The sequence below is a fragment of the Miniopterus natalensis genome, chromosome 16 (assembly GCF_054644295.1).
Source record: "Miniopterus natalensis isolate mMinNat1 chromosome 16, mMinNat1.hap1, whole genome shotgun sequence".
In the NCBI taxonomy this organism is placed as follows: Eukaryota; Metazoa; Chordata; class Mammalia; order Chiroptera; family Miniopteridae; genus Miniopterus; species Miniopterus natalensis.
Window position 1 is genome coordinate 11,462,101 of NC_142096.1, and position 12,631 is coordinate 11,474,731.

At 36.5% G+C, this 12,631-nt stretch overlaps 1 protein-coding gene across 1 annotated transcript in view; it reads right to left on the reverse strand.

Moving 5' to 3' along the window:
* Nucleotides 1-12,631, reverse strand: part of CSMD3 (CUB and Sushi multiple domains 3) — a 551,595-nt gene that overhangs the window by 11,560 nt on the left and 527,404 nt on the right. The window contains exons 61-66 of the mRNA XM_016224286.2: nucleotides 10,574-10,747; nucleotides 9,800-9,973; nucleotides 8,238-8,311; nucleotides 4,910-5,021; nucleotides 2,641-2,820; nucleotides 1,515-1,580 (exon numbers count right to left, since the gene is read on the reverse strand). Of these exons, the coding sequence (XP_016079772.2) occupies nucleotides 1,515-1,580; nucleotides 2,641-2,820; nucleotides 4,910-5,021; nucleotides 8,238-8,311; nucleotides 9,800-9,973; nucleotides 10,574-10,747 (780 nt within the window). The remainder of the gene's footprint in view (nucleotides 1-1,514; nucleotides 1,581-2,640; nucleotides 2,821-4,909; nucleotides 5,022-8,237; nucleotides 8,312-9,799; nucleotides 9,974-10,573; nucleotides 10,748-12,631) is intronic.

Consider the following 12,631-nt stretch of genomic DNA (forward strand, 5'->3'; position numbering starts at 1 on the left):
AGGGGAACTTTGCCTAAAAATTTGATACAGTGTATATGTAAAAAGCCCTTGACTTAGTAAGCACCATAAAGAGTTTTTAGCTTTAAAAAAGTATATCTGGCCTTGGCTGGGTAGCTCAGTTGGCTAGGACATTGTCCTGATACACCAAGGTCGCAGATCCAATTCCTGATCAGGACACATTCAAGAATCAATCAATAAATGAATAAATAAGTGAAACAACAAATCATTATTTGTCTCTCTCTTCCTCTCTCTCTCTAAAAAAACATCAATTTAAAAAAAAAAAAAAAATATCAGATTAAAAAAAAAGTGTACCTAGGACAAATTTGTAGGAGGGAGTAACAAGCTAAATTGCCCTATATTACAAAAATCAGGAATTTGGAAGTAACAGACTCTTAGTTGTAAAGATAACAGGAGGAACAAGGGAGAGGGAGGTTCTGGCAAATGGTAGGCACAGAAAAATAAGTGTTGCCCTGGCCAGTCTGGCTCAGTGTTTAGAGCGTCAGCCGGTGGACTGAGGGTCCCAGGTTCCCTTCAGACCAAGGGCACGTACCTTGGTTGCAGGTTCAATCCGGGGCCCATGAGGGAGGCAACCAATAGGTGTCTGTCTGTCTGTCTGTCTCTGTCAAATTTAGATTTCAAAATAATTAAGCTCTAGTGTTATATTTTTCATTTTAATTATGTCGTTAGCTCATGATTTACTCATAGGCATAAATTTTGTTCCTAATTTCCAAACAATCAGAAAATTTAAAAATGTATCCATTTTCTTACTAGCTTTTAGTTGTATCATGATCAGAAAAGGCTGTTTTGACATTTGTGTAGATTTATTTATTGCTTAATATATGATCAATTGTTACAGCTGTCCTATGTGCCTTTGAGAAAAGTATATATTCTATAATTGTTTGATGCAGAAACCTTTACAATTGTATGCCGGTCAAACTTATTATGTTATTTAGCTATTCCATTATTATTTTTTGTCTGCCTGGTTTACTTACTGGTGATCACTGGAGTGCTGTGCTCAGGACAGTCCAGGTTTACACTTGATGTGCTGGAGTTATTATTATTCAGAGCACCCATCTGGTCCTCAATAAAGCATCTCCCTTGGAAAATTCTGTGCATTGATTCACCATTACAGTTTTCTGACTCCGTTGCTAACCTTCCTCTCCTTTGTTGACATCTCTGTGACTGCCTTAGTGACATTCCGGCTGCTATTGCTGAGTGTTGAATGAGTCAGTGCCTCAGAGTTTTGTGGGCACTCCAGTTTATAACATGCACACTGAGAATTTCTGAACCCAACTGAAATGAGATCCTATCACTTTTCCTGGCTCAATACAACTGGGCCAAATCTATCTCCAAGGTAGAGATTAGACTCTAAACCTTTAATCTTATTAGTAGCTTTTCATTTATATCAGGGTAAATAAAACATTGACTAATACTAAAAGAGCAGCTCTCCTCTATGAGCCTTTACTACTAATTTAGAAATCATGACTTCTAGAGAAACAATGAAAGTTACTAACCACTTAGCTTTGGGCTGGGAGTTCCTAGTGCAGGTCTGGGATCTTTCACCAATATTTTGGAACCAGCTATGAAAAGAAACAAACATGTTTATAAGAGTTAATATAATTAACTCATACATACACACACCAAAAAATGTGATCCCATGTCAATTTTATTTTCTGATCTATCATATAATTTTCTCCAAAATGTCCTGTTCATCAAAGCTCCTCTGTCCCCACTCAACATGCCTGTTGTAAAGCTAACAATTTCAGTAATTACCCCTATTATGGTCCAGGGAAACAAGGGGGAAGATTTGTGCTGCCATATCATAGGACACTGTTTCTTATTCTAGAGGCTTATCTAACATGACCAAACTTTGGGAAATACTTTTTTACCAGGGTTATTCTGCCAGAAGTGTATGAGCCCAGGAATGCTAGCAGCAATTTTTCTACTGTAGTGGGTTGAAGAGTATATCCCTAAAATGTATGTTCACCAGAAACCTCAGAATATGACCTCATTTGGAAATAGGGTCTTTGAAGATTAATTAGTTGGGGCCCTTAAGGTGAAATAATCCTGAAATAATCCCTAAATCTAAAGACTGATGTCGTTATAAGAAAAAGAGGGGACTTACAGAGATACAGTACACACGATAGGCCATGTGAAGATGAAAGTAGAAGTTGAGGTGGGGCAGCTCTAGGCCAAGGAATGCCAAGAATCACCAGAAGCCATCAGAAGTCAGGAATGATTCTGCCCTAGAGCCTTCAGGAGACACTTGGCCCTACTGATTTTGGTCTTCTGACCTCCAGAAGTGTGAGATAATAAGATTATATTCTTTCAAACCACTCGCCTTGTGGTATTTTGCTATGGTTAGCCCTACAGAACTAGTACACCTACCGTGAATAGAAAACTAGAAGTAATGAAAGCAAGAACAAAAAAACCAACAGAATATGGAAAAGCAGCTACGAAGACCTGAATAACATGGTTGTGCCTCTGGGTCCAGCAGTATCTACATCACTCCTTTCCTCAGAGTTGGCCAACAAGTTTCCCCTTGTTCCTAAGCTAATTTGAATTTGTTGATCTTTTGTTTCTTGCATCTGAGAGAGGTCAAAATATCTTCTGTGAAAAGGTTTTATAGAAAAAACTTACCTTCACAAACAGGGACTTTTCCAGTCCAGGTGTTATCAGATCTACACACCCTATGTTCTGTTCCACCTGCTAGGAAGAAGCCAGGCTGACAGGTATAAATCAGTGTATACCCGTGGGACGGAAGGTCCATTCCTACCACATTGGCATGAACAGGAGTTTCCGGCTGCTTACAGCTGTGGGCTGTATTAAAAAAAGAGAAAAATGTTCATTTTTATAGACATGCTAAGAAAATTTTGAGACTGGAGTCATAACATATTTTTAAAGGTATGTCAATGCCTTTATATAAATACACTTTAAAATAATTATTCTACCGAATCAAAGGAAATGTGAAATGTAAATACAAATTCTGATTTCATAGACTAGCATTTCCTAGACAATTATCTGTTGAACGTAATGTTAAGAGGTAAACTGAGGGGGAAAAAGTCTGTGGATAATTGAGCTCATAAATGTATACTATATCATCATTTCAGAGAATCACAATACATATTAGCATTTTAAAGGACCAAAAAGGTCTACAATAAAATACCTTTTAAAGTCTGTAAAACTCAAATTTTCTATACCAGTTTAGGAAATATTATTTTATGATTTTTAAAATTTATTATATTTACTTTAAATTATAAAACATTTTTTCTAAAGCTAAATCCAACCACAGCTCATTTTGTCATTCTAATATTAATAATTCCTAATGTAGAAAGTGCAATTTAGAATTTTTTACATCTAAATTTTCTGGCTGTACTTTCGGTTTATCTGCTAGCAGTACTTTTTCATTGATTTAATTTTTTTGGTCTCATTTTCTTCATTTCCTCTCGCTCCTAATTCTCTACATTGGCTCCTCTCTACCTATACTTAGGGCACTTCTTGGCCTTGACCCCCAGTTCACCTGTTTTGTGTCTTTTAAAGACGATTCCTTTCTCAATCAGAAACAGAAGCTGCAAGAAAATTTCCCCCCTAAATAAGACAACATTTCTGATTATTTGTTCATGGGTAAAAAAAATCCTTCAAGGTGGTCTCTGAAAAAAAAAGTTCTATGGACAAATTTGTTTGGAAAAGAAATTTCCATGTGTTTCCCAATGGAGATTTACAAAGCTATAAATAACATTTTTTAACACTATGAGATAAACATTGTACTATACGGTTTACATTTAATTTAATCCAGTTAGTGAAATTTAATCCTCATAGGGGGAATATTACTAAGGATAAACCGAAATCTGTCTCTGCTAGATTTGTAACCCCCACATTATGCACATATTAAAATTCTGAGATGCTTTGCAGTAACAGAAGCTGTTTAACTTCATTTAAATCATCCTACCCCAAATGTAGGTCATCAGAGGAGCTCGGTTTACTATGAAATACCTCGTCACATTCTGCACAGCTGTTCCAAAGTGCACACTGAGGGATTCTCTTTGAAGGGATTTTGCCGTATTTAAATATAAACTGAGCGGGCAGGGGATGTGACTCGGGAGTGTTCCGCTGCTTTTCAGGAACCTGCGGGCCCGCAGCGGCTCCCGCGGTTATTCGGGTGGCTCTGAACAGGCCAGAGTAAACTCCCTGCAAACCCTAAAAGCTATATGCCATTCTCCTCCTGTTTATTCTTCGTTTTTCCTCTGAGAGGATCAGAATTTAAAAAGATGGAGAAGATAAAAAGAGGAGACGGGAGGGAAAGAAGAGATAAGTATCTCACCAGCTAAAATTTATTTCTAACTGTGAGTCAGAAAAGACTATGTAGTGACCTTGGACTTTGTTCTCACGCAGCAAGCGTTCTCAGTTTGGGGTCAGTGCACATTTACCGCCTCCAGAAAATCCGTAAGTAGTATTCAAAGATTCGGTCAAGGTGTTCATGCATGTTTCCTTCCATGGTTATATTTCTAGCACCTCTCAGATACTCAGGTGGTTTCATGAGTGATAAGATTAAGAGTCACTATGTTGGAGCCTCCTGTATCTGAGTGTTTCAAGTTTATAGTGTAGATCTATAAATCTAAAAAATCATCATCATCTAAAAGTACCCGGTGACTAAACTGAACACAATTACAAGAGCTTTCAAAGGGAACAAAATTGTGCCTCATGCTTTCTAACTTCTTTAGAAGGAATGCTACCCAAAGGAATAGGATTTGATATAGTAATAAATTATATACAAGAATTATGTTTTATAATAGTCTAAAACACCAATGTGATACACCTATGATAGGGATATGGATTTATTTTCACAACGAGGAGAAAAATGCATATAATTCTTCCGTGAGAAGTATAATTTCTTAGCCACAATACTTACGTATGCACTCGGGCTGAATTCCACTCCATGTGAGGTCAGGAAGACAGGTACGTGTGGTAGACCCCTGGAGAAGGTGTCCTTTTTTGCAATGAAACTGTACAACACTTCCTACCTGTAGCAAATTACAGAGAGAACAAAAGTCCCAAGGCAACTTCAAATATGGTAAAAGACAGAAAGAACTGTGGATGAGAAAATGTTTTCAAAATAAATTATCCATGGCAGACGTTGGAGGGAAAAGAAATTGAACTCTGCTTTAAAATAAAATGGGGGGGGGGGGCAAGGCTGGGAAAAAACCACCTTAGATCTCTTTGTGTACATATCATCATCAAATATTTGAGTAGCCAAAGTATACGCAGGTGCCAAATTTTGTGCCATGATATGAAGAAGATATATAGGTACCACAAAGGTCAATAAGCTGTATATAAATACATGATTGAATATGGACAGACAGAGGGATCGAGGGTTAAAGACAGATAAATGAAAATGGATTAAAAAAAAAGTTTAATATTAAGGAATCTCATGAGTTTGTATTAAAAATAATCAGAAGATTTTAATTAAAAAAATAAAACTTATGGGTTATTTTGCTTTAAAATTCATGTTGTATTTATCTTTTAAAGATAATAAACACTAAGTAACATGTTTCTTTTATTGAAGGAACTCAGGTACTAATTTTGATTATCAACTAGAAATCACAGATAATCACCGTGGTTATTTTGGTAGGGTTACTAAGTGTTAACTACCTTGGGTTAAAAATCTAAGAGTCAGATTTAAAACATTTCCTGTCTATTAATAGCTTTATGTAATGAGTCCTAAATCTAAGTAATGGTTCTCCCAAAGCTCGGAGCTCAATTTAAAGAGTGATACAGCAGTTAATGAAATATGTGTTTGGCATTTATCCCATAATTAATCTAGATGTTGTATCAATCATTTTGACAGCTACTCCCATTACTGGCAGTCTATTTCCAGCAAAAAATTGTTCCAATTTTCAATATTTTAGATAAAAAGATAAATTATGTTGAGTATTATTTTTCAATACTAGGGTTTTCATCTTTTCTATCAAGGGGTGATATATTCTTATATGTTAATAATTATACCTATGCCCCCCAAAATCTACTATTATAAATCTATAAAGAAAAAGAGAGAACAAATGAACACATTAAAGAGAAAATTAAGAAAATGATTGCAGTGCCTCTGCAGTTCATAACTTTCTCCTTTCTCTTGTCCCTCCCAGAAGTGGGGTTCCTACAGCTATTTTACTCAACTCACTACTGGCCACCTGATAAAACCAGGGGTAGATGCGAAAGCTGGACCAGACTCATTCTTTCTCTGGAAATTGGGAACTGAGATGGAGGCAATTAATCACTTTCTGTATGTGGCTGAGATGTAAGTAGAAATGATGCACCCCCGGCCATACGGCCAATCTGCAGAAGGAGACAATGAAGTGAACACAGAATAGCGAAAAAGGCTGAGGACTGTGGTCCAGTTCCTAAATTCGGGGCTTGAGGACACTCTCTGTGTCCTCAGACACACCTGCAGCATAGCTTGTAGTGCCTTTAGCTTAGGCTAGCTTAAAACAGTCTGTTACTTGCAAGGACTTTTCTTAATGGATAAAGGTGCCCTTTCCAGTTCCATAAGACAGTATTCATTTGGAACCTACCAATAAATTGATACTAGTTAGAGCTAGAATTTTTAAAAGTCTGTTGGTTCTATACAGATTTAGTAAATATAATTAGTACATATAGAGTAAACATAGTATATATATACACACACACACAAACACACACACATACACATACCTGCCACATGCATGTACAAAAGTTAATGTCTTTAATATACTCAATATATCATTTGCATTTGTAACAGAGATTAATATAATTATATATACACCTTACCATATTTGAAATCTAGTCTATTCATCTTCACCTAGATAGAATATAATAACCTATTTTTATTAGCCAAATAATATGAATTTGGGGTTAGGTTAATTTTGTCATAACATGTTTAATGATTATAGAATTCTTAAAATGAGCTAATAATTCTATTCATTTCATTGCATGACTATTTTCAAACTCAGTTTTACTCATTTCTATTTCCACTACCTCAAAGGGTATTTACTAGAAAGGACTCATATTTTTCAGAAAAGTCACCCAATTTAGTGCACAGACACTAACATCACAATTCTGTCTTGGCGGGATGTTGTCAATGACTCGTCCCTCGATCAAGGCCAAGTCACATCCTGTTTCAGTTTCTTTGTCCATGTGATGAGGACTAATGCTGTTTAGCTAGTTGCCCATTTTTCAGGATTTAGATCAACTGATAAAACCTTTTATGTACCTAAGAATCTAAAGTTTTCTAAAAACATCACTACCATAGAGACTGAGACACTGTTTTACACTTTTGTAGGACTGAGGCAAACTGGAAGAATTGGAAATGCTATCAAATCAATGCTCAGACTGAGCCTGAACTGTAGATAAATGGAAACTATTTTTAGCAACAAAAATATGGCATCTTTGATGAATACTTTCTTTAGAAATAGATGTTCTTCAGTTCACACTGAATTTCACATAAAATAGCACAGTTTAGAAAACCCTGCAAAACAAGGCAGTTGGGTAATGTGTAAATTGACAATTTCCTTTCGGAATCAGTATGCACTCTGGCTCCCCTTAGGTCCTGTAATGAGAAACTTGCTGAATTTCTACATAAAATCTAAATTGGAAAAAGAGAAAACAAGAAAGTCAGCCACACATGACTAGGCGTGCCCAGGATCGGCAATATAACAACCCAACTATGTGTTGTGCAACAATAGGTCATGGTTAAGTGATTTTTCAGATCTTTCCCACATCAATGACAATGTGTAAAAATGTTAGTATTGTATATGCATCATACAGCAAAAATATTTTAGTCTTGTTGCCTTATTGAGAAACCCCATTTTAGGTAATAGCTAACTGTATCAGTTGTCTCTCTTTTAACCTGTTTCATATGTACTTTCTCACAGTCCCCACACCTCCCTCACTTTCGCTCACTTCCCCTCCCTATGTACTGCGGGCTGCTTATGTATTTTCCTGTGCTCATTGCTATCTCCAGTTTTTCTTCGCTTTTATCCTTACGGTCAGTTAGGCTATTGCTCTTGAAGCGTATTTCCCTTTTCCTAATTTCCTTTTACTTCCACTCTTTCTGTTGCCTGTTACCTTTTTAAAATATGTTTCTAAATCCAGATATAAGGATAACTTTTCTCTTGTTTGTGCCAACAGGACTCTATGCACACAAACCGAAGAAGCCGTAAGATATAGTTTTATACTAAACGGAAACATTTATTGAAAGCACTCACTTGAAATCCAAATGAATTGTTCTGGGATCCATGCCGTGGCACCCCTGGGTTTTCACATGAAGTACGGGTAGGTTCTAAAATGAAGATTAAAAACATAATATTTCTTCAAACTTTACTATTATATATTTTTTTCAGTTTTGCTGGACATTTTATTTCTTATCTGAAACAGTTTTTGCACAGGGTATTTCTCTCGTACAAAACAATTTTAAGTGATATCAGCTTTAATGAAATGGCCCTGGGTAATACTAGAGTGTAAATCTAATAACATCTCACTGTGGACAGAAGGCTACTAATCCTACAGCAAGAAATTCAGGTAAACTGCATTTTATATAAATTATGCAGTTCTTAAACTCTGGAGCCTTGTAATATCAAAGCACTTGACAGGCAACTAACTCTGTGGATCAAAATTTAAAGAAAAATGAAGGATATAAAAGAGGAACACACGTGCATAAAATATTTGCCCAAGGACTTTGCTAAATCATCATCTCAGGTAGAGTAATAGTACCCTCAATAGAAATAAGAGTGTTTTCCAGACACAGGACTTAGTTATTTGGATTTTTCACTGATATCTGTAGGAGATTCAGACATAAGAATGTTAGGGCTGGTCATCTCTGAGTTGACTAGCTGGCACGACAGATTATCTGGTTAGTTTACCAAGTGTGGCATTTAGTTTTAGAATTATGGAAATGTACTCTGACAAACTGACAGTTATAAAAATAGTCACAGGGATGTAAAGCAAGCAGAGGGAATAGAGTCAGTAATATTGTAAGAACTATATATGGTGCCAGATGGGTACTAGACTTATCGGGATGATCGCTTCATGAGGAATATAAATATTTAATCACTCTGTTGTACACCTGAAACTAATATAATATTGTATGTTAAAAGTAATTAAAAAATAAATTTGTTTTTTTAAATAAATGTAGAGCCATTTTATTTATTTATTTATTTATTTATTTATTTATTTATTTATTTATTTAAATATAGCTTTATTGATTTCAGAGAGAGGAAGGGAGAGGGAGAGAGAGAAATATCAATAATGAGTCATTGATCGGCTGCCTCCTGCACACCCCCTGCTGGGGATCGAGCCCGAACCCGGGCATGTGCCCTGACCGGGAATCGAACCCCGATCGCCTGGATCCTAGGTCGATGCTCAACCGCTGAGCCACGCCCGGCCAGGCGAGTTAGAGCCATTTTAAAATCAATGTATCTTTTGTATATTTTTGGAGCAAGTTTAATTTCATTTGAATATGTTTTATTAATGCTAAAGATCTGTATCAATGCTAGTCCTTAATAATACTATTAAAGTTTTTTCTTTTTCATTTTATTGACAAACAAAAAAATTATGTCAAGTGTTTCTTCTGGAAGTTTTCCATGCTAAAAGCAATATCACATGTTTTAATCAATATTCATTTTCAGTGTCTTCTAATTGCTTCTATAGTTTACGTTTGTTTCTCATATTTAGTCAAGTATAGTTTTTAGGATAAAGGAACCCATTAAATGTCACCACAGCCTATCATATCCAGAATTACTGAGTGCGATCAAGCTTCCACTCCTGTTACCTATGCAGTGAGGTGACGAGCCACTCCAAGTGCCATCCGCCTGACAGATCCTGGTGCTTGAGCCCACTAATATGAAAGGGGAACTGCAGCTGAATGAAACCTCTGACTGGTAGATAAAGCTTTTGCCTTCTCGCTTTCCCTGGGCAGGTGTCCCAGGGTCACCACAAAACTTTGCTGGAAGTAAAAAAAAAAAAAAGACAATGATAACAAAGATTTAGGATTCATCAGAGTAAACAATTTAGAAAAATGGTGACGACTACCTGGAATATTGCACTAAAGTGACATGTTACCCATGTTAATCTATTCCAATGAATACTTTTTTTAGTTTTTGTCTACATGAATACTGAATGTTTAACTCACTATAATGTTTTAAATATTAGTCTGATTCAGATATTTTCCACCTAGTAATTGCCGTTTTTTAAAAAAATATTAACCAGAATCAAGCCAATCTTCAGCATTTGTAATATATGGTTAACCTCAGTGCTACTTGGCATGCAGGCGCTTCTAGCAATATAGCATTAAAGCCTAGGCTCCCAGGCCGGGGTCCTAGTCTTGCTACTTTTATCCTGGCACGTTTTGAATTCAACAGCTATTTCCTCGGTAATCATTATCAGTGGGCACTTTAGCTTTAGCAATAGTTTGTTTTCCTTATTTCTGAAGAGCTTCTCTTCTGTGTTTCTGTTGAGCACTCATCTCAGAAGCCGTAACCCCGCCAAGCAGCTCCAGGGGCGCGAAAGGAGGCAAGGGTGACTTTAGCTGTCACTCGACACTCACGCAAGCACTGCGGCACCTCCCCGCTCCACGTGCCGTTCCCCACGCAGGTCAGGGCCGCGGGGAAGGACAGCTCGTAGCCCGGGGAGCACACGTAGCTGATGCTGAAGCCCCAGTCGAAGGTCGTCCCTTCCAGCCTCCCGTTAGAGATCTGAGGCGGAGTCGCGCAGGTGACAGCTGCAATCACAGGACAGGCCATTAGCCACGGCTGCCGAGGACCCGGGCGCGGAGAGAAAGAAGAAAGGTGCTCAGGAGGGGCCAGGGCCAGCTCAGCCTTTCGAAGGCCGACGCCGTGGCCACGTCTGTTCCGCTGGCGGGCACCTGAAGCATCCCGAGGACAGGGCTATTTCTTGGCAACACAAAGGCTGCTGCTTGTCAGAGGTTCTCTTATAAAATAACAAGCTGCCTGACATCTAAGGGGAGGCGATTAGAGGGTGATCTTCTATCCAGTCTTGTGACTGATCAGTTATTGGTTTTATATCATTTTCCAATGACCGTTAGACAGACTGAAGTGCTTGGTTGTTGGGCTGTGTATGTAGTGTATCAGCACCGTGGCAAGGAATTTAGTAGTAATTCTGTGACATTTTTGAAAACACAAATCATGTATCTCATTAAAATATCCAAACTGGTTCTATTAAACACTTAGATTCAAAGGTGAAAACTTACTGTAGAATTTGTAAATCTATTATCAGATTTTTAAATATTTATTCTTACGATTGTTTTAAGCTGTCCTCAGGCAGAGATAGGTTGGCTGAGGTGGCGAAGGATATCAACCACAAAATCTAAAAATGAGGAATGATTATATTCTGATGGCTAGCAACATATCTGAATAATTTTTTGAGATGTATAATATTGCCATTATCAGGATCAATTAATTGTGTGAGAAATAACTTCTAAAATATAAAATATCTGTTCACATATTTTCATGAACTTTGTGCAGTGATATGATTAAGAAACGGTAAAATCAATAAGAAAAATACACAATGAAATTATTCTTTTTTGTTACATTTTTTTTTGGTTAGATGTCAGGGAGATACTAAACTGTCAATTTATAGAAGTTTAGCAAAACTCCTCAATGAGAAATCTCAATTATTAAAAAAATCAGTGGTATTATTATACAATATAAATTACCTGACGATGCATCTACACTATTCCACAAGTCATCAGAAAAACTGGCAGAAAAATGTGAAAATATTTCCGATGAAAAAATAAATAGCATAAGGTAGCAAATCTATGCCTATATTGACTAAAAGATTAACTCTAGATTGCATTCTTTAAATAAACAGTTTCTCCTTCAAGAGAAGTTACAGTTTTATTGTAGGTTGACTGTTCTCAAACTACTGAAAGTTTTTCTCCTTACCTATGAACTACTTGACCCAAATGGATCATCAAATTAAAGTTCCAACAGTGATTTTAAACCAGCACGCCGCAAGAATTTTTAAAACATGCAATACCTGCCCATTTAGTCAGGGGCGCTGACATCTTTTCCGTTAGATTGTCAAATAAAAAAAATGACAACAACCAATAGAACAATAGCCATCTGGTGTGAATGCCCTGTCTTGAAGCATAAATATATAGGTCATATAACAGAGTGTCATTTCATTGGTTATGTCGGATTGGTTAATTATTGGGACCAGAAATCCTTATATACAAGTATAGGCACCTGATATCTTAAAAAGTCACTTTGGAGCAATTACTATTATTATGTTTTTGCAAATCAATCAAAATTATATCTATTTTTGGCAGATTGACAAAAAATATATTTTTTGGTATGCCCAGAATTTTAGTAATCAGTTTATGTGTGCCAGGAGATGAAAAAGGTTGAAAATGACTGTTCTAAATCATTAAGATTATAGGTTATATTCTCTTTTAAATATTCATCAGTTAATATAAACGAGGGTGGTGCTTACATATCAGTGTATATGCTATTTTTGTTGTTTTGGTTGCATTAAAGTTCAATGTCACTACTCACAATAAAGTAAAACATTTTTGTAGAAGTATTTTAAAATCCTATAGATTATTATCATCTATACAGTCTAAAAATAAAAACCAAAGCAGTCA